Source organism: Arvicanthis niloticus, chromosome 10 (genome assembly GCF_011762505.2).
Source record: "Arvicanthis niloticus isolate mArvNil1 chromosome 10, mArvNil1.pat.X, whole genome shotgun sequence".
NCBI lineage: Eukaryota > Metazoa > Chordata > Mammalia > Rodentia > Muridae > Arvicanthis > Arvicanthis niloticus.
In genome coordinates, this window is record NC_047667.1 from 73,229,209 (window position 1) to 73,257,048 (window position 27,840).

At 40.2% G+C, this 27,840-nt stretch overlaps 1 protein-coding gene across 2 annotated transcripts; it reads right to left on the minus strand.

Annotated features, from left to right (window-relative positions):
• Serpinb12 (serpin family B member 12) lies at positions 1 to 27,505 on the minus strand. Of its 2 annotated transcripts, none has more exons than XM_034513451.2 (8): positions 22,863 to 22,939; positions 13,715 to 13,900; positions 12,892 to 13,017; positions 12,450 to 12,587; positions 10,977 to 11,094; positions 6,656 to 6,798; positions 4,940 to 5,107; positions 1 to 4,068 (listed from the first exon to the last, which is right to left on the minus strand). In XM_034513451.2, exons 2-8 carry the CDS (start codon positions 13,880 to 13,882, stop codon positions 3,664 to 3,666), a joined length of 1,266 nt encoding a protein of 421 aa, XP_034369342.1. In that variant the 5' UTR covers positions 13,883 to 13,900; positions 22,863 to 22,939; the 3' UTR covers positions 1 to 3,663. The 2 variants fall into 2 exon arrangements, with proteins under 2 accessions (XP_034369342.1, XP_034369343.1); XM_034513452.2 differs by lacking the exon at positions 22,863 to 22,939 and adding an exon at positions 27,287 to 27,505 and having other exon boundaries at positions 2 to 4,068.
• Between the last annotated feature and the right edge of the window lie 335 nt (positions 27,506 to 27,840).

Here is a 27,840-nt window from a genome sequence, read left to right on the forward strand (position 1 = left end):
GGATCCAACATTTTAAATAAGTGAATGAGAATGGGAGGGTTTGTAGAAGCTGGCAAATTTAGTAAAAATTCTAAATAAGGAGAGGATTTTTTTTTCTTGTGATTGTAAGTTGAAGATACATATTTTACTGGATCAATTCCTTGGCTGGACTTTTTAATCTTTTGCTGCACTAGAATCCGTTCAAACAGTGTGTTTCATTTTAACGTGCATGATGTTTACAGCATGGTGTCAGGTGTTGGAATTAGGCATACTCATACAGATGCAAAAGTATGAGAATAATTTTCTATTAGTTTGTACATAAAAGTCAACTTGGCCGTGAAAAGTTTTAAGCATGTATTTCCCCTTCGAAACTACAGACTCGATTTTATAGTTCTCTAAAAATCCAGCACAAAATAAGTGCTCTCTAATGTGGACATTGTCGGAAAGAAATTGAATGGGAAAAGTGGGCTAGGTGTGAGCAAAATTACATGCATGTATGAAGTTCTCAAAGATAAACTAAAAAAATAAGTTTAGGTCCATGTGATTATTGTCCTTCATACATAAACTATTTTGGTCACTGTTTTCATCCTGATATATTTCTCAAACTTTTGTTTGTAAAGCTTGTTGGCATGTCTATTTTTCATGAACATTGTAATTCTCGGGTTTACTTCCTATGGTAAATAAAGTATTTTTCTATCTGTGTTTCTCTATCTCTTTATCTCTGTCTAATCTCTGTCTATGGCTCTTTATGTTGTCTCTGTTTCTCTGTGTAATTCTTGGGTTTAATTCCTATATTAAAGGAAGTATCTGTCTATCTCTGTTTCTCTATATCTCTTTGTCTCTGTCTAATCTGTCTCTCTGTTTGTCTCTATGTCTCTCTATGACTATCTCCATTTCTACCGTTGTCTCTGTCTCCCTCTTTTTTCTCTCTTTATTGCACTCTCTCTCTGTGTGTATCTTCTCTCTCTCTCTCTCTCTCTCTCTCTCTCTCTCTCTCTGTGTGTGTGTGTGTGTGTGTGTGTGTGCATGTGCGTGTGTTTGTGTGTGTGTGTGCTTGTGTTTGTGTGTGTGTGTGTGTGTGTGTGTGTAGATCAAAGGACAACCTCAAGTGTTGGGATGTTGGCCTCTCTTCTGTGAATTGAGAGTGGGTCTTTTGATGTTTCTCACTGCCCTGAGAGCTTCCAAAAACTCTTCTCAATTCTTTACAGTAGAAGCACTGGACTCCAGGGGCAACTGCTGTGTGTCCATCTCTCCAGGCATTCTGGATATCTTCACACTCGCATGACAAGTGCTTTCCCCATGGTGCCATCTCCCCAACCCTCATTCTCTTTTAATTTCTACAGCTCCCACTATTTCTCATAAATTCTAGGAGAAATCATCTTATTGTCATATTTCAGTAATTATATATTCTGCTGTGTTATTTCTGCCTCTTGACTAGCTTTCAAATCTATTTGGTGTCATTTGTATTCCTCTAGCAGTTTGATATCTCAGCACAGTTTATCTTTATGGGCTCTCTTATATTTGGACTGACATTCAACTACAGATCTAAGAAATCCACTGAGCCAGCTGCACATCTTCCCAACCTGCTGCATAGGGTGAAACAGCCTTGAGGTAATGAGAGAGTGATTTTTCTTAAGTACTACCCATGCAAAAGAAGTAAACAGTAATTACATGAAGCAACACATTCCAGTTTGCCCCAGCTCAGGAGGAAAACTTGAGGAGGTGTTTGATGGAGAAAGATGTATTAGACAAAATAGGAGTCACAAAGAGGAGACGGGTAAAAATGAAACATGGGGAGTCTGAAGGAGCAGCAAAGGGACGGTCGATGACTCTGCAGCCAGAGTCTTCTTACCAAACACTCTGATCATCAGAAAGCAAGCCATTTGTTTTGGAGCTGCAACACCCGGCTTGTTCCTCCTGTCAGTACTGCTGGATGGAAGGAACTGTGCACTGGAGAGCGGACGTGCTGATGCTCGTGACTGTGATAATCTACTTGGTTTCCTAGTCCTGACTCAGCCCGCTGAGCTGAGCATTCTTTCTACCTCTGGAGAGTAAATCTTGCCAAATCTTTCCTGAGTCTGGAGAGGACCTGGGTTTGGTTCCTGACCTCCACATGTTAGCTAGCAAGCATCTGTAGCTCTAGTTCCAACGGATCCAATACTCTTATCTGATCTCCATGCACACACATGGCGCAGACATACATACAGACAATACACCCACATACATAAAGTAAAAAATAATAAATGAATTCTTAAAAAGAGTGAACTTTTTCTTCCTCAAATTGCCTACCATTTCAAGTTGTTTTTGCTACACTGATAAACTTAAAAGATGAAAAAAGCTGTGTGAAGAATGCGAGGATTGTCTCTCATAACAGAAAGAAGTCAGAAGGAAGGAAGGAAGGAAGGAAGGAAGGAAGGAAGGAAGGAAGGAAGGAAGGAAGGAAGGAGGTCAATGTTAGATCAGGCAGAATGAATCAGTTTCCTGCAAAACCTGCTTCAGCCACCCTTCCCTGTGCAATGGCAGCTGAAAGGAAGACAGTCACTATTCAGGACAGAAAGTCTGGACCAGTACTAAGAAGTATACTTGTTAGAGAACAGTCTCACTGGTTCCCCATTTCAGAGTATCAGCGTAAAGCAGAGGTCATGAACTCTGAGTACCATTTCAGATGCAAAGCTGGGGCCCCAAGAACATGCATTCATATTTTAGTAGCCTGGAGCTTGACATGAAACCAACAATTTTCCTGAAAAGGGTTTTCACATACTCTTTGTCCAGGCAAGGACTGTCCTTAGTGTGTGGCCAGAATTAGCGCTCTGGAAGGTTAAATAAGATAAATAAATAATAAATAAGAAGAGGGCCTCCAAGACATCTACATCATGTCCACCACCCTCGTGATGAGGCGCAACCACCTATAGACAGGTACTCCCTGCGGGAGAACAAAGAGATAGAGGGGAGGTCGTGGTAATGATGCCTAAGAGGCATGACTATAAAAGAATTCAATATGGAAAATTGAGAAAGACCAGACCTTTAGAAGAGACTTGCCACCTTCTTAGTCAGGGTCAGACACATGATAGAAATATCATTGTCCTGTGCAAAATGAGTATTGGCTAGAATATGTACATATCCTTGAGCCGTCACTTAAGTAAGTCTCCATCTCCTATCTTCTCTGGATTGAAAAGATACCACAGGATATCTCCATGAAGTACAACACATATGAAAAAGGGGCTATGAGTCTTACCTACAAGATATTTGTGAATATAAGAAACCTAGAAACAGAACCAAGTTTCCCCAAGCACATTTAACCACATTCTGAGTTTTGAATCTCTCAGAATCATCTATGGACTAACTTACAGTATTTTTTCATAAAGAGGGAGGTAACTTAAACAAAATCAATACCAGTCTTCATTGTGTTGACCTCCAAATTATAGAAGGTGAATTTATATGCTTGAAAGTTTAGAGCAGTAAAGATTAGGGAGAGAGCTAACTTGTTCATTAACAGGTGGTGAGATCTGGCTTCTGGTGACAGAGGTTATCAGAAAGAAACTCAAGGGAGGCTTGTGGGATTCTGTGCACTACTGTAGCAGCAGGTGGTCAGCTTCAGGCACTCAGCAAAACACAAGTACCCAGGTTTTACAAGAGGGAAACTATGTTGCCATTCACCTCAACCCCTCAAAAGCCAGAGTAGATTCAAGGTGAGCAGACCCTGCCACAGAAAAGTAGACTCTGGGTTGGGTTGTGTCGGATGAAAAAGAGGAAAGGGTGGTTGGCATTAAACTCCACCCAGGATGGAAGGGCCTTCTCTGCAGCCACCGCCCCACTGGCTGCAGCTGCCTCAGTACCCATCTCATCCACCTCCACACAGGTCTTGTGGACAATTTTGGACAGATGCAGATCGGGACTCCTAGAGATTCCAGTAAGGTCGGCCTTCGTTTCATCAAAGACATCCTTAATGCCCATGTCCTGTAGAACCGACTTGAGATCGTAGCTGTCTTCCATGATGAACTGGGGAAAGGAAATAGCTACGGGTTTTTCTGACATATTTTCTGAGCTACTCCAGGCGAGTAGTTTTTCATGGTTTATTTTCTTTCCAAGCTGTAAGAAAAAGAAGAAAAAAGTTTAAGGTCAGCTCATAAGCCTGAAAAAAAAATCTGTTATTTCAAAGTTCTTGAGTTAATCCATTTTAATAGTCAGTTACATAATGCTCCAAAGACTTTCTTTAAACCTCAAAATAGTTTCTCTTTAATCTTTCCTCTCTAGACTTCATTTAAATCTTTCCTCCCTAAAAATTACAGGACAGTCAGCATCCCACTGAATGATGGCAGGCTGACACTCAAACACCAGAAAATTCAGCTGGGTAAACTCAGGCCAGCATTTCCACTGTAAAGTAAAATTTTCTTTTCTATGAAACAAGGATAATATGAAATGGCTCTCCCAAGGACTAACCAAAGTAGCACATATAATGTAATTAGTATACATTAAAATAATGCTGGTATGTCATATATCTTGAACAATCGTAGTTCTTATAATTACCATGTTGATATCTCTATCCATCTACCTATCTTCTACATGTTTATCTATTTACCTATCTTGTCTTTACTCCCCTCCTCAGAACAGTGGGCCTCCTCGGGCCTCATTAATTTTTTGCTCTCTAGAAATACACAGCTAGGCAGTCAGACAATCTAAGGCAGGGGCCAAAGGTCAAACTGTTTTAGAAAGAGCTATTTATTTTATAGAAATTCTCAAGCTACCCCGCATACAGATTCTCTGGTCTACAAAGTGAGTGCAGAAATTTGTGAACTCAAGCAAAGAAGACTCTTGGTGTAGCATTTGCTCATTGGGTTGAAACAAGTAAGGAATATCTAATCTCCTTCAGATTCCATGTGTTCTTCAATGTCTCTGTTAAGATAGCATCCATCTTGGATGATGATCTGGAATTTGTACAGATGTGACAATGGAGCTCTACCTCTTGCAGGCTCTTCACGTTGTCTTCTGAGCAAGATGGAAGCAGGACCAGCATGCTGAGCTTCCCCATGGTATACTTCATTTCCAGGATTTGAGCCTGCAGCTCCTCAATAAAGCCAATGTTAAACTGACCCTTCTGATTCATCATCTTTACAGTCTTCTTCTCATTCTGCAGTGTACAGAGGTACACACAGATTACACGGGTAATCACGGAAGGCCATAAAAAGCTCAAACACCCATTGCCCCAACTTCCCTGAGAAGGAAGGTGCTTGAAGAAGGGAGGGGGCAACAGATGGAATATAAATAAATGAATTAATAAATAAATAAATAAATAAATAAATATGACAAATACAAAAAAGAAGGGAAGGATCTACACCAGAAGCCCAGAGTCAAGCCAGTGATTCCACCTAAGACATCACTCTACCTGCATATAACACGTCCTCTGCTTTACCAAAACTTTATCCTCCATGTCCTTCATCAGCTCCTTAGTTTTCAAGACTACTTACTATTTTCAATTCAAGGATCTCTCATACCCTAATCAACCAAAGCAAGGCCAGAAAGCACGGAGCCTTCAGTGCCCAGCATATCCCAACCCCTTGTCTTCATTCACCTTTGTCCCTTCTGCCCGAATGACTCTATGTGGCACCAAGAGCAACCTCAGTTAAACAATAATCATCTGGACATTAAAATGACAGCTGCGTCACAGGCTTCCTTCAGAGGCAAAGACACTACCCTCGGCACCTCCACCTGGCAGTAACATTGGGATAGGGGACAATTGGGATAGACAATTCCGTATTGTCTACATACAAAAAAGGACATGCCATGCTTGTAAGACAAACTTGTTAGCTGTGAGCTAACTGGCTAACATGCGTTTGTCTGGTTTCTGACCTCTGGCCTTTCTCCAATCTTAAATTATCTGGCTTAGAACATAAAACCTGTGGACTAATATAGATATGAATCTTTACCTGGGGCTAATTAACTTAGCTTTCGTCTTTTCCCTCAAACCTCAACTGGAGATAATACCACCCCTTGCATCATGCTGTTTTGGGTAAAAATGAGGTAATGAAATGATAATATTCAGACGCTATCAGGCTGATCTGCTCTTTTCTGAACTGCCAACAGCATGCCAGACCACTTTTCCCAGAAAGCATACATTCAAAGTGTTTACAGTTCTGGACAAGGGGATAAAGGACAGACAAGTCTCTGGAGAGATGGCAGGGGGTCTTAGAAACTTTAAAGGAGAGTTGAGTTGCTTCATATGTTAAATGAGACCAGAAGCAGATTCGAATTGAAGAGGCCCATCTCTTTTCTTACATGTATACATTTGTTTTGTTTTGTTCTAATTTATGACAAGGTCTGCTATTTCTTATGTAGACTAGGCTGGATTTGAACTTTTATGATCCTCATACATCTGCCTCATAAGTGCTGGGTTTATAGGCATGCAGCTATCTACACAAACTTTTAATAAATTAACGAATTGTATGTGTTTAGTATTATGGATGTTCTGAAATATGTGTTATGTTACAGAATAGCTATATTTAAAAGGTTCAGTGAACTTTAGGTACTGGCTTTTGTAAAACACAAATGGTTTATTATAATTGTAAGCCATAACTCTGGAACTAAGCATTTGGCTTGAGTCTCTAAACACTCACCCTGATCACCATTAGTAGAATTAGGAGCAGGGTACCTAGAAAACAGCAGCTAATGCAGTAAGTACCTCACTGAGAGAGAAAGATGCATCGACGGTGTTTTCAGAGTTGAATTCTTTCTCCCACTTGGCTTTGAAGTAAACAGCATTCACCAGCACCAGCACTGTTGACTTATCAATAGCCTCCTTGTCAAACAGCTCCTTGATTTTACCTAGAAAAGCATGCCAGAACATGTGTTGCACGCAAAGTGTTCACAGAGACACTGGAAACCCAGAGCACTATGGGAAGCTTGAAGGAGGGTGGGAGTCATAGAGGAGAACTCTCACTGCCCTGGAGGAAGACCCATTCTAGAGCACTGTGACCATAAGCATCTCCTCTGTTCTCTTGGCCACTTTTGGTTTCAAATTGTCACCAAACATAGAGTTTATGTTTCTCATTATATAGCTAATCGCCTGACTTTTATAATATACTGGATAGAGTAGCTACAATATGAACTTCCTACCTTTATAGAAGTTACTGAAGTTCATTATATGCTCTCACATATAAACAGATAGGTAGATGAGAGACATATAAACACACATACACACACACACACACACATACAAATACACACGGCCATGGTAGAAAGCCTACTTTGTAGAGGTTTGTATACCCTCTTTCATTCTACCTCAAAAGAAGAATTCATTCAGCTTTGTTAACACACACACATTCATTTGTAGAAGGAAGCACCTTCTAAGCCCCACCTAGACAATAAGCCTTGAGAAGTACCAATAGTTGTCCCTTCTTCATGGAGTAATTTGCTTTAAGCTATAAAAGGAAATGCCAAATAGTCAAAAATGGGACAAGCCTGGACCAGGTACCCTGTGATATAAAAGTAAGAACAACAGAAATCGCTCCTGAAATGTCAGGAGGTGGCCTTGTTGCTGCAATCCACACTACTAGTCCATTTCAAAGCATGTCTACCTTAAATCGTGAAGCATTTGAATGCATGTTGAGGTCTTAATCCTTTTACAATGGAGGTACAGTATAAGGCTGTAAATAGAGTCTATAACACACTATGTCATCACCAGCCACACTTAAAATACTCTAGAAAAGCTACCTCATTAAAGATAAAATATATATTAGGTTTCAGACAGGATATCTTCACCAAACTACAACCTTCTAGACAGCTGAATGGAATCTTGAAAGTGCGGGAATTCCGAGGTACACAGAAAAGAAAGAGTAAATAATTGGAGGATTTAAGGATATCTCCTAAGAAAAAAACTATTAGTAAGCTGATCTTAACTCCATATTAAGAGTACAGGAAACCTAGAAAAATATCCTGAGTGAAGTAACCCAGACCAAAAGGACAGGCATAATATGTACTAACTGATAAGTACATATTAGCCATAAATTACAGAATACCCATGATACACCCCACAGACCCAAAGAAGTTAAACAAGAAGAAAGGCCCAAGCAAGGATGCTTTAATCATACTTAGAATGGGAAACAGAATAGTAATAAGAGACAGAGGGAGGCAAGGTCAGGTGTGGGGAGAGACAGGAGGATGAATAGAAATCTGCAGGTGCCTGGGGTTGTTCCAAGGTGTGGGAGAATCTCTAGGAAGTCCTAGAGACCTAGGATAGAGGAGGCTCCCAGGAGTCAATTTGGGTGACCTTAGCTGAGATGCCTAATAGTGGGGACATGGAACCTGAATAGGCCACCTCTTGTAACCAGGCAGGATCCCCAGTGGAGGAATAAGGACTCCAACCCATGCACAAAACTTTTGACCCAAAATTTGTCCTGTCTTAAAAAAAAAAAAATTGCAGGAATGGAGTAGAGACAGAAGGAATAGCCAACCAATAATCAGCCCAACTTGAGACTCATCCCATGAGCAAGCATCAATCCCTGACATTATTAAAGATACTCTGTGATGCTTACAGACTGAGCCTAGCACAACTGTGCTCTGGGAGACTCTACACAACAGCAGACCTCAACAGATACAGATACCCACAGATATCCATCCAATACAAACATTGGATGGAGGTTACGGATACTTGTGGAAGAGTTAGCGGAATGATTGGAGTCCCTGAAGGAGATAGAAACCCCTAGGAAGACGAACAGAGTCAACTAACCTAGAGCCCTGGGAACATTCATAGCCAACAACCAAAGAACATACATGGGCTGGAATGAGGTCCCCAGACAAATGTGGCAGATGTGCAGGTCAATCTCCATGGCTGCCTTGTCTGACCTTAGTGGGAGAGGAAAAGTCTAACCTGGCAGATACTTTATGTGTCAGGGTAGGGGGATACCCAGGGAGCCCCATCATCTCAGAGGAAAAGTGGAAGGGGATGGAAAAGGAACTCTGTGGGAGAGGGGGAACAGTATTTGGGATATAAATAAATAAATAAACAGTACCGGAAATAAGAAGTATCCATCTCCAAATACAAGAAACAGAAAGCACTGCACCAAGTACCAAAAGCAACTGGAAATAAACCAACCACTGTGGTTGCCTGGCTGTGAGTCACTCAGGTGTACAAGTGCCCCGAGTCAGAGTCTCAAATTTAGAGGCAGGAGATGCAATGTCTCACTTCCCCCTCTGCTTCTCCAAGCGTTCATTGAACAAGAGCAACTCCAGCCCCACACTGACAATATTTAGGTGCCCTCTTCTAACACTCAGGCCTGAGGTGAGGAGCTCACTTTTGCAACGTATGCATGCACAGATGGGGGCAGGGTTGCTCTCCATCATCTAGAGACTCGGGCCAACTCGAACCCTGCCTCAGTCTTAATGACTGACAAAGCCACATGTCACTTCCCCCATCACAGACCTGAGTTGATTGGAGTCTCTACCATGATACTGGTGGGAAAAGTCTATAGGGAAATGGGACACGGGCAAGTTTTAAAAAAAATGGAAAAATGACTGAAAAGGGAGTTTGGGTCCTTCCTTTATTGGCTGGGTTCAGAATCAACTTTAAAATGAAGAGGCCAAACTCTCATTTAACATATTTATTATTGGAATTTGGTGAGTAAAAACAGCATTTAAACACAGTCATAAATAAGAATGAAGAAAGTACGCTATTTGCAGCAATGTGGGTGGAAGTGGGTATCATCAAGGTAAACAAAATAAGCCAGATGCAGAGAGACAAACGGCCCACGTCTCCTCTCCCATCAGGATTCCACACTTGGCTGTATATAACACTAACAGGGAAGACTGGCCCTGAAAGGGTAGAAGGGCCCTCAAGACAGAGTGGATGGGCAAACACAAGTGGGTAATGGGAAAGGAACATAAAATATTGCCTGTTTTCTCTCACCTAGAGAATCTGAAGTCACACATATGAGAGGATATAAAAGCAGGTAGAGGACTGACTATTTCAGAATGAACGAGGCAGGGCTGGGAATGTGGGTGGGCAAATATAAAGCAAATGACAATGATTATATGTATATGTGTATGGATATGTACATATATACACATAAATGCATCAAAATGTCATTATGAAAACAATTTCACACATTACATTTAAAAATACATTTAAATCACTACCCTGTCTTATACTTCCCAGTTTCCCTTCATTCTTAATCTATCATTAAAATAATCCTAAAAACATATATGTATTGGGTAGATTCCTATATGTCAATATATTTCTATATTAATTCCATGTCCATATAAGCCATTATGTATGCTACTGTAGCTGTCAACATTATAATTGTATAATTTTAATGTTTTATGTTATTTTTGTTACATGACAGATATTATAAATAACAGTAGAGTCCTCAGTAATTTGAACATGACAGGTGACTCCAATTTTAAATGGATATTTTATAGAAAAGATGGACTTTGATCCTATGGACAAAGAAACATTCAGTGCTGCAAGCATTGGTGTTTCTAAAAAAGATAGTGATTCACTCACAGCATCCAAAGGAAACCCCATGATACAAGTGCTGGAGCACCGAGACATGACTGAAAAAGTCACGGGCTGACAAGGTGGCTCAGAGGTGAAGTCACTCGCTATGAAGCCTGACAACATGAGCTGAATCCTATAATGCCCCTGGGAAGAGAGACCCAGCTTCTGCAAGTGGTCCTCTGACATCCACATGTCAAGTATATGTCCACAGGAATACACACATACACACACAATAAGTAAATAAATGTAATTGCAAACATCTTTAAAAATAAGAGATCCTAGAAGAAAAAAAAGAAAATCAAAAAAAGAAAATCAGAAACAGATAAGAGTACCCCCACCCTGAAGGCACCCAGTCTTACCTGATGCTGCTCAAAGGGAGCTCTGAGCACGCACCACATGTGCAAACAGTAGGCCCCAGAAGGAGAGCAAGTTGCAAAGGTGGGGGAGGGGCACTGTTTTTCTTTGAAAAGGAAAGGCACACCAGCCTTGCTGCTCAGACCTTTCTTACCTTGGCATTGATTTTCAACCCAGAAGTTAATCTCTTGTCTTGATTTCTCAGTATCCTTCTGGAAATCTACACTTTCGACTGTCGTGTGGTAGAATTCAGTTACATCATCAGAGTATTCCTGTTTAATTCAGACACATGGGAAAGAGCATGACAAAATCATATGGAAGTGTGGGTCAGTAAGATGAGATGGTGACCAGGAGACCCTAAAAAGAAACTCCTGGCTGTCTAACATCAGGTGACTAGCCACCTTAAGAGTCACAGACTTTCAGTTTCGGTGATAACAAAGTTTCATGAAGACAATATTAGTTTTATTGTGAATATAATTATAATTAATTTCACATTCAAACAAAACTTTAAAATAGTTTAGATAGATATTTTTATTGATAAGTATTTTAGTATAATTTTAAATAAATAATATATTATCGAAAACATTGATTTGTATATTTTTTAACAAATGAATTACAGGTGTGGATTTAGCTCTTAAAATCCTAGATATGTAATCTGATATATAAGATTCAAACCTGGTAAAGAACCTTACTGTGATGTAAAGTAGGGTCTTTGTTCCCCTGGCTCACACCAGCTGTGTCACATCTTCCTGGCTCACACCTGTTGTGTCACATCTGCCTAGCTCACACCAGCTGTGTCACATCTGCCTGGCTCACACAAGCTGTGTCACATCTGCCTGGCTCACACAAGCTGTGTCACATCTGCCTGGCTCACACAAGCTGTGTCACATCTGCCTGGCTCACACCAGCTGTGTCAAATCTGCCTGGCTCACACCAGCTGTGTCACACCTGCCTGGCTCACACCAGCTGTGTCACATCTGCCTGGCTCACACCAGCTGTGTCACATCTGCCTAGCTCACACCAGCTGTGTCACATCTGCCTGGCTTACACCAGCTGTGTCAAATCTGCCTGGCTCATACCAGCTATGTTACACCTGCCTCTATTCATAACCCTTGAGCTTATTGACAGTGTGACTCTTTCTTGAAACTAAAATCCTAACTGGAGCATACCCTGCTTCGGGTAAATGCTGCTTAGCTATAGAAACAAGGCCGCTGGCTTTGGGCTTCTAATAGGATATCTTTTTGGGGCACCATGTACCTTCTGCAAAACACAGTTCCCATGGGAACTACCTGGTCAAAGCACCATAAGGGCTCATAGAGCAATGCCTTTCTGTCTTACCAGGCACACAGGACACAAAAGATGACTATCACGCACCTCGATTGGAACAAACAGTCACACGGATACCTTATGAAGCTCACTCATGTGCCAGTGGACTGTGAGTTACATGACCCTTGACCCTTTCTATCCATGCTTATACAGTGGCCTCCTAAGCCCAAGGTGAGAACTATATGGAAGGAGACAGAAGTGTGGACACAGAAGCAGGTCACAGATAATGTACCAGTCCATAGCCCCACGGACTCACTTATTTACCAAGCGTGTTCTGTGGACACCTTTCCCTGACACTCACCGGGCAGATTGGGAACTCCTGCTCTCCGTAGAGTCTGTTGGCCATACTTAGAGTGTAATAAGTTTTGTCTCTGTCTATTCTGGAGAGAAGTTTCCCGAAGTGGCAACCAACCAATTGATGCTCACGTGTAGATTCACTCTAACAAAAGAAGAAAGAAATGGGTTCACAATAATTGGGAAGTTAAGCACCACTAAAGGTTTAAAGGAGCAATACAGAGCTAGCCGTGGAAATGTCACTGTCCTGTGTTGCCAGGTTTGCGGAGGCAGAGAAGAGGGCACAGCTGAGGACACAGAAAAGGTGTAGGCAGAAAGGAATTGCAGATCACCTGCAATTACTGCTGTTTACGACAGCCTGCACCTACTCTTCAGAATAATCATGTATCACCAAGCACAACAGAGGCAGAGTGAGCAATTAGCAAAGAGGAGAGTTTTCAGATTCTCACCTGCCGATCCTGAGGAGCTGATGTTTGTTTCTGTCCTTCCACAGAGCTGTCAGAACCTTTGCTTTTTGAAGAGGGATCATGGGGTTCTTTGCTTTCATCGTTGCCAAGTTCATTGAAATGTAATACCTGTGTGATAATGACAGAGGGAGGGCCTTTCAGGGAATATGAAGGATGGGAAGTCGACAAAATAGTCTACGATAGTTCACAGAAGTGGGGCTCACTGAATACTGCCCTCATCCTCTGAATACATTTAAGGCCAGAGATGTGCTCAGTTGATAAGGTGCTAGTCAAGTTTGCACAAAGCCCTGAGTTCTATCCCTGCTCACTACTTTAACCCAGTGGATTAGAAGTTCCAGATTATCTTTAGCTTTATAGAGAGTTTGAGGTCAGCCCATGCTGCATGGCACCTTTTCCAGACACAAAACAGAAAGAAAAGATTAAAGCTAGAATAAACATAGCCAAACCAAGGCAAAGAAGAAATTTAAGAGCTATGGGCCATTAACTTCTAGTTAATGAAAGAAGCAAGGAAAGAAGCATACTCCCATTGGAGGTTACTAACAATAAGTGTAGAGAGAAAGAGTGACAGCCATTTAGACGGTTGTGAAGCAGTAAAGAAACAAAGATGAACGGGAAAAGCTGTCAGGCAGAAAGAGAGGGAGATCACACAGGAAAGATGAGTAAAAATGTAAATGAAACCTTGGAGCTTTCCAAGCCCAAATGCTGAGCAGAGTGAGCAACTCCAGGTCACTGAGAATCAGATTAGCTCCCTGTGCAGACCCAGACAGAGCACAGGGCCCTGCGTGGCATCCTTCTCAGCACGTACCTCATCAATCTGATGTGCACTGTCCCCTCGAGCTCCCAGGCGGACCATGCCAAAGGCAGCTGAGAGACTCAGAGGGCAGACAAAGATGTTTTTATGAGCATCATCTTTGCTAATCTCTTGGAAAAAATCAAAGCAAAATTTGCTATTTGCTGCAATAAGTGAGTCCATTGTAAAACTGGTTTCTGTCTAAAAGAAAAAAGGAAAAAAAAGTGAATGGAGAAAATGAATAAGCAAGCAATTCTTATTTTTAATGCCCCAAATATAACAATATACAATTATTCAATGTGTTTCTTAACAACTTGAAAATTTGACTTTGAGTAGAGCTCAGTGGTAGAGAACTTGCCTAACGTAGGCAAGATAAGGAAAGGCGAAGGGAGAAGAAGGAAGGAGAAAAGGAAAGGACGTAGAGATAAAGAGAAAAAGAGGAGGATCCAGAAGGAGAAGAAAAGGAAAAAGAGGAAAGAGAAAGAGGAAGGAGAAAAGGAGGAAGAAGAGGATCATGAGGAAAGCAGAGTGGGGGGTGGGAAGAATTGGAAAACTAAAGTCATCAACCTTCCATATAAATAATGAAATTGGTATCTGTATTAATACTGACAGAAGGCTTTTCATTCACAGCCACAACAGAAAACAATACCACGAGTCATCTGGCTTAGGAATCAGGAATCTATCCCACAGCCCTGGAAGCCAGAATCGAGGTGTCTACTGAGCCGGTTGCTCCTGAGGCTCTCAGCGAAAGGCTGTCCCACACCTCACCCACTTCTGGTGTCGGCTGTCATCTCTGTTACTCAGCTTACAGAGGTACCATTCTAACCTCTGTCCCATCTTCACATAACATGTATATCTTATACATGTATGTGTACACTCATGTGTCCACATTTCTTCTTCCACTGAATCAGGACCCTAAACCAGCATCACCTTATCTTATGTTGATTACATCTGTAAAGACTGTTTCCAAATGAGGCTGCAGTTATGAGAACAGAGGACAGAAAAGTCCACTCACTCTTGTCAGAACTCCATTTAGGTAAAATAAGGAAGAGGCTAGCACTAAGCCAGCAGCCAAGAAAAGACAAGTCTACCTCTTCATCCCCTTTGAGCCTTGCCCTTTGCTCCTCACTCTTCTTCCCTCTGTGGTCTGTGGCTAAGAAAATGTCCAGCCAAGTGTTATGTGGTGTGTCCTCTGTTAATGACCTGTTCATCTTTTGACTAGCCATGTATACAATCTGATTTGACATACTTTAGCTACTCGCCAATACTGTTCAAGAGGCAACAGAGCTTGAAAGCCACCAACCATGTAGAGGCTATTGATTTTAATTCCTTTGTGACAGCCAAACAGCACAGGTAAAACAGAGCCAAAGTAGGAGAATGACTTCCCTAATGGCAAGTCCTTGATTCACCCTCACTCCATCTAGAAATACAGACTAGTGTTTAGGTCTCACCTCCTCCCAAATGAAATGGTTTCCCTTATGGACCTTGTGTACTTTTAAGATACAAATACAAACCCTGATTTGTGTTACCATTGTAAGACACTGAACACAGAGTTAAGCACTGAGACATAGTTAATACCCTGAAGGGAATGATGCCTGTGGCTCTAATGTCTTCCCAGTTTGATGGAAGCTCACTGTACATACAAAGCACAGCTCAATAAGATCCTAAGCAACTTTTTGAAAAATGTGCCTGCCTCACATGTGTTAAATATTTTACATACACAAGCTTTAATTCTCGAATTCTGCAAAGTGGATCCCACCACTTGACAGAACAAAGCACTGAGGAAGCAAATCACACATACATTAAAGTTCACATTAACACTGTCATGCTACAATGTTTTAGCTACATCAATATCACCTCTTCAATGAAAATAGGCTGATTGCGCGCACACACACACACACATTCACACACACCATTGTACACACTGAATGCACAATGGTGCATTCACACCCCCTTTAAATGCAAGTCTATAATTATTCTTAAGGGTTTTTTTTCTGACAAAATTGTAACCGATTTCTCCTTTCCACTCCAGCCCTGACATTGGGTTTGAGATAAACTTTTTGTTTTAATACTGTATGTGGCTGAGGTGGTCATCCCCATACTCGTGTGCAAACAGGAAACACTAATTAAACTCAGAGAGACATAGATTTGAGAAAGGAGCATAGATTTTATTTGAGAGAAGTCCTGGGGCACAAGGGAAGAACTGGAGGGTAAGGGAGAGGTGGGCACAATCAAAATGCCTTATACACATGTGTACAATTCTCTTACAAGATAGTGATACATGAGCGTAGTTTTAGAGGCCACTTGAGATTTTGTTGTTGCTTTGTTTTGTTTTTGTTTTGTTTTCACAAGCAATATTCCCTGAAAAGTAGCATTTCTTCAGATGATGTGTGTTCTGGGTATCTCAATAAGGTCAGATTGTCTCAGAAACCTGCCCATGCTCTTGCTGGGAAATACCTTCGTACTCTTTATAACTACTTTAAATTCAGCTTCCATTAGAAATTTTGAAGCAAGCATACTAATAAAGAAGGGATGCCAATTTAATCTGTAACCTTATAAAAAGGCTTAATGCTTTTAAAGCCTTGCAGCAGTTGATATAGGTAATATCTCAATGTGGATGGAGGGGGCAGTGGCCACCCTGGCTGGTTGTTTGCTACTCACAAAGGGGTCAGAGGACATGCAGAATGATCGATCCTGGCTGGCAAATGGTGGTCTCAGCCTGGTGAATGCCCACCGTGCAGCTGCACGTCTGGCCCTCAGGAGGGCTGTTCATCCTCAGCACCAGTGCTCACAGAGCTAAAGGAACGGAAGCTTCCTTGCTTTAGGAAGAACATGACCGTTCATGTAGACCAACTCCCTTCTCCTCAGGATGGAAATACTCTGAGAACAGACGAAGTGCAGTGATCTGCACACTACCGTGTGTGGGCCAGGAGAAAAGCCAGGCTAAGACCTCACCATGCCCAGGCCTGTTCTCCATTACAACATCTTTGTTTTATTAGCAGTATTTGCACTTGTTTCTAATACTCGTGCTATCTCTTGCTCACACTGTGAGTATCCTCACACTCTCTCCACCACTTCTGCAGACAATGTTGAGGGATTTTATGAACTAGTTTTTTGGGACTCTCTTGGTTTGGCTGCTCTCAGCTTCCTTTTCTGTGTATGAGCCTGTTAGCATGCCACAGACTGGCTCGCATCCCCTACTGCACTTTGGGTGTCTTTAGCATGTCCTTTCAAGAAAGGATTTGTAACAGAAGATGGCCAGAAAAAAAAACAGCAGAGTTAATGTCACAACACTAACAAGATATCAATGTTTGTTCTGCCTGGCTTTACACAAAAGTCTAGAATATAGGAAAAATGAACATGTAATATCTTGATTAAGATGCCATCTGATAACCAACTTATCAATGTCAGTTGGTTGGTGGGTTGGTTGGTAGGTTGGTTTTGTGGCTGATTGGTTAGTTGGTTGGCTAATTAGGTAGGGATGCAGGTTTTTATACTTGAAAATAATCTAATCATTCAGTAAATGTTTATAACATTCTCAGACTGGGTTAGGTGTTGTAAAAGGATGAACTGAAAGAGATGCAATGTCTGCCTTTAAGAAATATTGACAGAACATATAAAGTTACCAAACAACTCGGTCTGCTGTCTTAAAGCTGAGGAGAATGGTTACATTTGAGTGTGGGTTTGAGGAACAGTGGTCAGTCTCAAGTAGAAGCATTAGTGATACAACAGACTGACTCCCCAAACAGAACCATCAGAGTGTTTGCTAAATTCTATTGTGTAAATGCACTCACTCTGGTAAAGTTTAAACTGCAAACAGGACATCAGTATTTTCAGATTTTAAAAAGAATGGAATCTGCTCTCACAAAGAGGAAGAATAATTTCCAGGACACCCTAGGCCCCTAGCATCAGCCCTGAGCATGGGGACTTCTGGAAACTGATCATGTTCCTTGTCTAGGTGTTGCTTGCATGGTAAACTTACATCGTTACACATTCATGTGGATTTATATATAAATGTAACTTGCATATATGTGTTTAATTTTAAAATGCATTATATATTATCAAACATGGCAGTTAGTCTAAGACACTGCCAGTTTGTATTTGATACAAGAATGGAAATATTGGAAAATTGAAAAGCAATACCTCACAGTGAAACTCAGGCTGTAGATGCAAGCAGGGTGTGCTCTCCGAGATCAAAAAGAAGTGCTTCCCTTTTACTCTGGCAAATAGTCACTGTACAAACTGAGATTGTGTAAGTCTAGAGGTGACTGACTGCTAGTGAAGGCTGCCTCTTAAGCTGCAACTTGAAAAACTTGAACATGATTTGCCCTCGTCATCACTATTTCCAAACACCCCTGAAATAACCTTTTAAAGTAGTAAAGTCCCCCTAGATCCACTCCATTCAATCCATTAGAATTACCCTCACCCATGATGACTTTAGAATTCTAGCCACAGTATACCCAACGTTTTACAAATATTGCCTCTACTTCTCAAAATTTTAAAAAAAGAAAAAGCTTATAAATTTAGAAATTCACACTGTCAAAGAAAGTGATCATTAGTTTGCAAACTGGTCAACTCAGACTGACACCAGAGTCATTGTCCCATCTTCTACATGCCCCACCCTCAGCAAACACTAGCACCCTAATGCCACATCCTGGATACCCCATCACTCATCTCTGTTATGACAATCCTTCCCACAGGCACATGTCCAGTCAGTGTCTCTCACCAAAGCAACTATTTGCACAAAGGACTCCCAGACTAGAGAGTCCTTCTTAGGATTCTTGAGTCTCCTCCCTGCTAAAGTGTGTCTTAGGCTCCAGTGTGTCCTCCTACGTCTCCCATAACCACTGCTCATAGTACTGGCCTTGTAAAACTTTTCATATTGCTTATAAAACAGAAATTGAGATAAAAAGACTGTAAATAAGTTTAATTGAGATTTTCTTGCATAGTTCATAACCTACTAACCCCAAGATCACCTCTTCGTGATCATGGCTATACAAAGATGAGGCAACAGATAACTTTTATTCAGAAAATAAAATAAAAACCCATCTATGTAAAAAAAAAAAAAGGCTTTCATATTTTGTCAATATTTTCAACTAACTGATATACTATTTAGTCTCTAACCAGATATATCAGGAATGTGATAATAAAAAAAAATGATTCTCAAATTGTTACTCACTATACAGATGGGAGGATAATGTCGATGAGAGGTTTGTCCTCATTGTATCCATAACTTTATTGTCTTTGTTTCCAATGTGCTTTGAAGTCTTGAAATTTCAGCATGCACTTCATATTATGTATATATTATGTGTGTGCATGTGTCCAACTGTGTGCATTGTATATGTGTGTGCATGCATATGTATGTGTATGTGCCTGTGCATGTATGTGTGAATGTATGCATGTATGTATGTGTGCTCATTCATGTACACATGCATGTCCATGTGTGTGTGCATGTGTACCTCTGTGTACATGCATTGTCTTCAGGACTCCTCACTTCAGACTGTGTCTTACATGTATGTCTGCACGGTAACTGTGTTCATATTTGTCCAGTTACTCTCTGTACAATTCAATGAATATATGCAATTTATAAACTGATGCCTTAATCCTGGTCATTTGTGTTAGTTTTCCATCTTTCACTATTATAAATCAAACATCTTCATAGTTGTTTCCTTTTTTCATATTATTTCCTGATGATAGTTCTTCAGCGTGAGATTTCTAGGTCAAATAATGTAAGAGTTTTTATCTTTCACACTAACATCTCAGGGATTCAGACAAAGACACTGGAATCATAATCTATGTTCAGATAATATCACTGTCTTTATTTATTACTTAAAATATAAAAAATGGGGTCAATAAGATGGCTCAGCTGGTCAAGGTCCTTGCTGACAAGCCTGAGGACCTGAGTTTGATCCTTTGGACCCTAATGGTGCAAGAGAGAAGTGACTCCTGTACGTTGTCCTCTGAGCCTCACTCTCACATCACAGCATTGCCATGAGTGCATGTACACACACACACACACACACACACACACACACACACACAAATTAAATAGTCTTTAAAAGTAAATATACAAAACAATAGTGCTTTGTCTGTTAATTGTCTGCTCATATTCACCTGTCACTCATCTACTAAAGTCATGAAATGTATAGGTTAGCTATATAATACTTTATATATGTGTGTATGCATATATATATGTGTGTGTTATACATGTATATACATAATACGTATCACAAAACCTGAAGTTGATTCCTAAAGTTTACTTCCTGTTATTGCTATTGTAGAAGTAATTTTTATGATTATTATTTATTTTTATTTACTCATATTTTTATAGATGCCACAAACTTAGTACAAAGCTCTTCTGTGACTTGTGTGACCTTGATAATTCTGGAAAAAAAAATGTAGACAGTAGAGAATGCCACCCCTCACACCTACAAAAAACTGAAATGGAAACGAGCTATAGATAAACATGGGTTCTGGAAAATAAGGGTGTCTCCACCAGAGTGCAATTTCACCATCTCCTGATTACAGTTTTCCCCACCAGTGCCCACAGTGCCCACAGCATCACCTTCAGCATGTTGTCTCAGAATTTAATTTTCCTCTGGACAAAATGTTACATTCTCATTCAGCCTTGAGAATGCTTTGTGCCCCTTTTTATTTTCTTTTTTTTATATATTTTATTTACATTTCAGATGCCACCCTCTTTCCCCATTTCCCCTCCCTAGAAAACCCCTATCCCATGCCCCCTTTTCCTTTTTGCTTTTATACATTTTTTTAATGTAAATCAAAGGCTTTATAAGTTTGGTAATGCTCAATCAGAAGTGTAACCCAATACCCAACCTAGATATATAAACTATCTTTGACTGGTGGAGACACGTGGACATCTGCCTCCATGCCCCCCCCCTTTCTCTCTCTCTCATCTCCTAGCTTCACCCTTCCTGTTAAAATAAAACTTTTCTCTCAAAATGCAATTAGAGCATAGTTATTCCTAATTGTACCAGTGAGGTACAAGATAGTCCTAATACCCAGTCCATCATTTTGTTGACTAACCAGAACCTCTGTCATCTGTCCTAACTAAAGCATTTAGTTTTGAACCTGGCTTTTTTTTCTTGGCTTTAGAATGAATGTCAGCTGAAAACCATCCACTCAGATCTTTTCTCTCAAAGTAAATAGGCAGGATTGGCTATGAGACTACAGGTCTTCAACCCCGTCAGAAATCCAGAATGACTGAATTAACTGAAATTATGGGAAGCACTAAGCATAGCTTCTAAAACTTAGCCAATTTATAGAGACCGCTAAACACCTGGAAAGCCCCTATACTACCAAACATTGGAACATCAAATCTTCAGCCTTCTGGCCCAGAATCATCTGACAGACCTTAGTGATGCAGAATTATTAAGGGCTGATTACTCTGTAGAAGTATTTATACTCTTAATTATTTAAAATTCTCTATTATTTTGGTGCTATTTTGTCATTTCAAACCTGAAATTATCATATCCTAAGTAAATTTTAAAACATCAATTTCCAATTTTTATAAGTAAATAAATCTTCCTTGTACAACCTTATCTGTCTTTTGTGTACTTTGAATTCTTAATGTTTTTCTTTTTTAAGAACAAGACCTTTTTTAAAACTTCCTGTTGTTTGGTTTAGTGGGAGGGGTCTGATGATCTACTATTTTATTGTTTTACTTTTCTGTGGTGCTAGAGACAGAACCAAGATGTAACCATGTGCTCCACGATCAGGCTGCATTCACAGCCCTCTTAGATGGTTTAAGACACCAATACATGATCTATCACACCCAGGATCTGTTCTTCCAGCTTCTCTATTCTTGCAGCACCCTCTTATGCTTGCCGCCACCCTCTTCTCCTAAAAGGTCAATTAGTCCCCATTGTATGTGACGACCACTGCATTTATGTCTCTTTGCTTGTCCTTATTACCCATAAGTACTTTTGTTGTATTTAGTATTCACTTCACTTCTAAATATGGTCCCCTTGAGGGTGAACTCAGAGTTTTTATCCATCTCTGTACTCTGTCAGAGGAGAACAAAATGCCAGCACACTGAAGCACTTGGCAAGTGTGCCTGGACTCCTTTCCCTTGTTTCTGTGGTAGACAGCTCTAACATCTGAAATCTTAGGCAGCATTATTGAAACATGTTGACATCTGCTGCAGTTATAATGGCCGGAAGTGTTGCATAATAGAATCAGCCCTAGATTAATAGATTAGAAACAGTTCATGTTTGCTTCCCTTTATGGGGAAAAATGTGAAATTTGAACTGGATAGAGGTTCTAACGACTCAGAAGATGTTGAATAAAATTATTCTTTGCTGGTTGAAAAAATGACTCACAGGGTAAAGGTAGCTGCCACCAAGACTAATGACATGATTCTGATCCCCAAGTACAAGGAAAGAACCAGATTCCACAAGTCACCCTCTAGTCTCCACACATGTGCCATGGAATGCATACACACACACACACACACACACACACAAATAAATAAACATATTTTCATTTAGAAAAAATTATTCTTTCCTATATACGATAGGGAAAAAATTAACACTCCAAAAATTTCTCAGATTTTACAATTTCTATAATTTCGTCATCTAACAACCCAAGAATGAAACTCCAACTTTATATAGTTAAATATTATTCTGCTGGAATCAGTGGTGAAACCAGGAAATAACATGCTACAGTAAATAATATCTAAAAATAAAGAAGTAGTTGTGAAAGATGTTAATCAAAACTGTTTTCCAAGATATGATGCAAAAAATATATTTAAATTCACATTGTTTAAAAATGTAGACATTATATATAGTGCCATTTTATATTTCAGAAATAGTGTATTTAAAGATGAAATATAATCTCAATGTGAAGATGAAAATGTTCTGTCAGCTACATCTTTTAAAGACTCAACCAGGCATATCAGCTCTCTGACTGGGCAACTGGGGTCTGAGGAATAGAATGTTATTTTTATATTCTAAGAGTATTGCCATAGCTATAGAAAAATCCAAACCATCATAAAACAAAATACTCTTTTTAAGGGCATCTGACTTAATAGATGTAAAATATAGAATCATTTCAAATTACATGCTTTAGGTTTCTAGTATTTAAAATAAACTTCCAGTATAGTCCTGGTTGTTCAAAATGATATAAGCATGCAAGCATTTACCTTCTTCCTTCAGATTTGCGTCTGAGCCCTGGCCAGGGAAGTTTCAATCCACACCCTGTCAGGAGTGGAAATATATCAGCATGGCCCCTCCCATGCTGACACGTTTCCAGGTACCATGTTGAAATCTAGAGTAGAGCTGTCATTGATTGATTGAGGAGAAATGAAAATGTGACAAGTGTTTCTTAAAGCAAGCTCACATGCCCTATGCTTTCAGTTAAATTAAACATTTAACACAACACATTTACATTTTCTTTGCTATTTACAGTTGTGTCTTTTCATGAATCCCTAAAAATAATATCTGTCCAGCACGCTTTGTTCCAACGTCAACAGTATCTCCTAGATGTCTTACAACTGGTTTTCAATAAGCTTCTACAACTCATTACATGTGGGTTGCAAGGTGTGCTATTTCTAAAGTAGAGGTCCAGTTCTTACAGTGCTGCAAAGGTGGGCATGGGGACTATTATTTGACTACCAGCTAGAATAACTGAATACCTATAGCATGATAGAGGTTTTAAAAGAATCTAGGAGAGAGCCTATGAGGGATAGAGACAGAAAAAAAAAAGCTTCTGGGAAAGAACTAGTTGTTAGGAAGCAGAGACACATACTAGACATACATCAGCAACACTCACAGGCTCACTGCCTACAGTGGCTTTATCAGCTCTGACCTACTTGCTATATTTATGATATGTTTACTTCAGGAATTCCAGGGGCTCAGATACCTCCTCTACTTTTCTCTTATAACACTTCTGTAAAAGCTTTCATTAAAAGATATTGAACAACTGGGAGTGGGGCGTAAAACTGAACCAAAGAAAATTTTGATGTTACTTCTAGCTCCACACTCCAGGATCCTAAAATACTCTAGCCTGTGAACTGATGTCATCTAGAAAAGGCTATAACAAAGACTGAGCTGTGGAGTGTCCCTGGGAAACAATACATGAGTGTCCTTCTTCTGTTCAGCATGTTCAATCTCTCTCTCTCTCTCTCTCTCTCTCTCTCTCTCTCTCTCTCTCTCTTCTTCTTCTTCTTCTTCTTCTTCTTCTTCTTCTTCTTCTTCTTCTTCTTCTTCTTCTTCTTCCTCTTCCTCCTCCTCCTCCTCCTCCTTCTTCTCCTCTCTCTCTCTCTCTCTCTCTCTCTCTCTCTCTCTCTCTCTCTCTCTCCCTCCCTCCCTCCCTCCCTCCCTCTCTCCCCTACACATTCTATATTTCTTGTCAGAAATATGAGCTGCTAAAATACAGGCAATTCAAATGCATTGCCTAAAAATGATATTGCATTTATGGAGAATATAAGCTACTTATTCATCTAATTCACAAACAAAGCAAGTTAAAGTCATCTTTACAACATAAGCCTTCAGCTGGAATCAGTGGCTAAACAGTGAGACACTTGTTTCAAACACCTGTCTCAAACAGCAATGAGAGAAAACAAGTTTTCTGTTAATATTCTCCCCTTCCTGGTCGCTTGAAATATGGCTCTGTTTCTTTCTCTACAATTGCAAACACCACTTAGCTATTGGTAATGATTTGCCGGAAGATGAAAATTTACCATGTGATTCAACAAATGTTTCATGCTAACTGATCATTGGCTCCTAGGTGAATGTGTTCACCACTGCAGTCTGTTACAGAGATCACTCTTTAACTTTAGAGCAGGGTGGCTTCTTGCCTAACCTCATGGATTTGTGATTTTTCCCTCTTGTTACTGTTGGCTTCTGATATTGCCCTGAGATTCTAAGCACCTCGGCAGATTCAATCTCATTTGATTATCTTTAATCTAGAATTACACCTATTTATCCTCAAATTAAAACAAATCTAACAAAAACTATCTGACTACAGATGACAATGCAAATAAGCCTAAAGACATGGGGTGAGGTGACAGTTCCACCAGTGAGGACAGAAGCCACAACAAGCTGCAGCTGCATGCTAAAGTCCCCTGATGTATATTACCACCAAAGAGGAAGGCGAATGCTGCGAGTGGACTGTGACGAGCATCTCCAGGATATCACACATAAGGTCTCCTCTGAGCAACTGAAGAAAGTCTGTCTCTAATGTTGGAGACCTCAAGCACAAAAGAATCAATGGTATTGAAGCATGCTGAACTTTTTTAAATTTTTCTAATTGTAATCTTGTTTTTAGAATTTGGTGGATGCATTTAGAGAAAACACATACTCGTTGTCAAGTTATCAATGAATTGGAAGGAATTTGGGAGGTTAGCCAGCCTGAGTATCCTAAACAAGGTAAAGATTAAAAAATAATAATAATAACAACAACAAAAATCTGTCACCACACTATAAAAAATAGTGCCTGCTTCATCAAGTATGTCTTCCTCTCATTTCTGTCACAACTCATCATGAGTTATAAGCCAATCAATTAACCTTTTAATGACTAATTGGACTTTTTCTACCTGGAATTAAAAATTCAGAGACGCCAGAATGATTCACCAACCAAAGCCTTTGCCATCTGCTGATACAAAACAGCATGATTAAGCATGCTCTTGATGACAACAATGTATTCAAGATATTAATAACTATAAGTCTCACATCTAAATGTTTACCTCAATACCAAGAAAAACAATTTATGTTTATCAGAAAAGATACTAATTTAAAATTGGACCTAAAATATGAATTCTGCTGGGCATGGTGTTGCATACCTTTGATTTCAGCATTTTGGTGGCAGAGACAGGTGGATCTCTGTGAGTTTGAAGACAACTAAGGCAGAGAAAGAGAGAGAGAGAGAGAGAGAGAGAGAGAGAGAGAGAAATATAAAATCAAAATACCAATTTCTCTTCCCATAAAAGCCTTTGGCTCTCTCAGAGAATAAACTGAATCATCTAAGAATCTAAGACTGGAAATACCATCCACTGCCTGACCCAGTCTGCCTGAGAGACGGAGGCCAGAGACAGGCCAAATAGCAGAAAGATGGCTGAAGACAAGGGACCCAAATCAGCCTGAACTTTACTACCTGGGACCTTGAACAAGTATCTTTTCAATGTGAATCTTCTCATCTGTAAACAAATAAAAATCAGTCTTTATGAAATATATTCATTCTGTTCCAAAACTGTAAAACTGGGTTTCATTTGGTCATCAGTATTGACAAAGATTAGCCCCCCGGCAGATCCAGCCTATTGACCTATTTTTTAAAATAAGGCTTTATCAGAAAGTGCACACTTAACCACATAGTATTATCTAAGACTTGGGTAGTTGTGAAGGAACCACATGTCCTACAAAGCCAAATTTACCCCTCTGCCCTTCTCTAAAAAGTTTACTGAGCCCTGCTGTAAACGATGACCCATTGTAATTGTGAAGCCTGTGAAGTATTTATATCCTTAAATATGCAGCTAATCCTTACACTGATTAAATTGGTAGCATGCTGATAAGAAATATAGTTTCTTCCAATAAAAAAAAAAAAAATGTGTTTGGGGCTTAAGAGCTCTTGTTCTTGCAGAGGACCTGAGTTCAGTTCCTAGTATCCATGTTGGAAAGCTTATAACTGTCTGTCACTCCATGGAATCTAATACTGTGACCTCCATGAACACCTCCATGACCCACAACCCCTATGTACACACACACACAGAGAGAGAGAGAGAGAGAGACAGAGAGAGAGACAGAGAGAGAGACAGAGAGACAGAGAGACAGAGAGACAGAGACAGAGAGAGAGACAGAGACAGAGAGAGACAGAGAGACAGAGAGAGAAATAAATAATTTTAAAATACATGTTGTGGTTGGATCTCAATTCCAGGTAAAACTCTAAATCCCTTTTAGTTCTGCTGTAAAATAATAGCCCAGACAATGATTTGTTAGACCACTAGTTATCAAATGCCAATTGTATGTCCTACACTAGGTACATGAAAAATGAGGATAGCATTGTCTCTCTATCATGACATCTGGTACAATAGACCTCTACAGTACAGATCAGCCTATCTGCATTCAGGCATGAAAACATCAATCTAAGATTTTATATGACCTGGGCATTGGTGGTGCAGGCCTTTAATCCTAGCACTCAGAAGGCAGAGGCAGGGGGATCTGCGTGACTCCTAGACCAGTGTGATCTACACATCAAGTTCCAGGACAGTCAGGGTTACACACACACACACACACACACACACACACACACACCAAAAAAAAAAAAAAAATCCCTGTCTCAAACAAACAAGCAAACACCAAAAGATCTTATATGTAATAGGCCTGTCCACATCCATTGTTTCATTCAGACTTCCAATATCTATCTCAACATGACTTGAGAAAAAAAATTAGAACTCAGAGCACTTTAGGCATCCTGCTAGAAAGTAGCAGAATGGGTGGCAACTGAATACCTACCTGTTTTCCATAATTACCCCAGAGTAAAAGTCTCCAGTACGTATGCCTTATGCACCAGGACAACTGACCCCAAGAACCGTCACTACCCACAGGAGCTTGTCTACCTCTCAATACATACCTGCAACCTAGTGAGGGCCGTCTCCAACTGAAGCCCAAGCTCTGATGAAGTCAATTCAATACCTCAAGGTAGGAACAGCCAAGTTCTACAGCCTGCAGAGACTGGTAAGGAGAGGTGTTGAGCAAGCAATTCTGTGACTTTTAAATAACGATCATGAATCAGATTGCTTTTTCAAGCTGGCACACTGCCTGCTTCTTTAGAGAAAGCCATAGATTAGGGGCTAGAGCCCTTAATAAACCGGCTGCTAAAGGAACCAGAACCTGGAATCTCTGCTCTCTGTTCTCCCTAAGCACTGTTCATGCTCCTTGAAGCATAGTGCCACATCACAGGTTTATAATCTACACACGGAATACACCAAATCCAAGTGGAGTATTCTCCACCACCTGTGCCATTGCAGCACCAAATGATCTCGTCACAGAGAGGTCTGTCTAGTCCTAAGCCACATGAAAATCTGTAGCTACGTTTTCAGGGGTTCCCAATGGCTCCTCTTAATGTTTCTGTTGCCAATCATGACCACAGATCCACAGCTGTCTAGGATAATTCCCTAACTATAT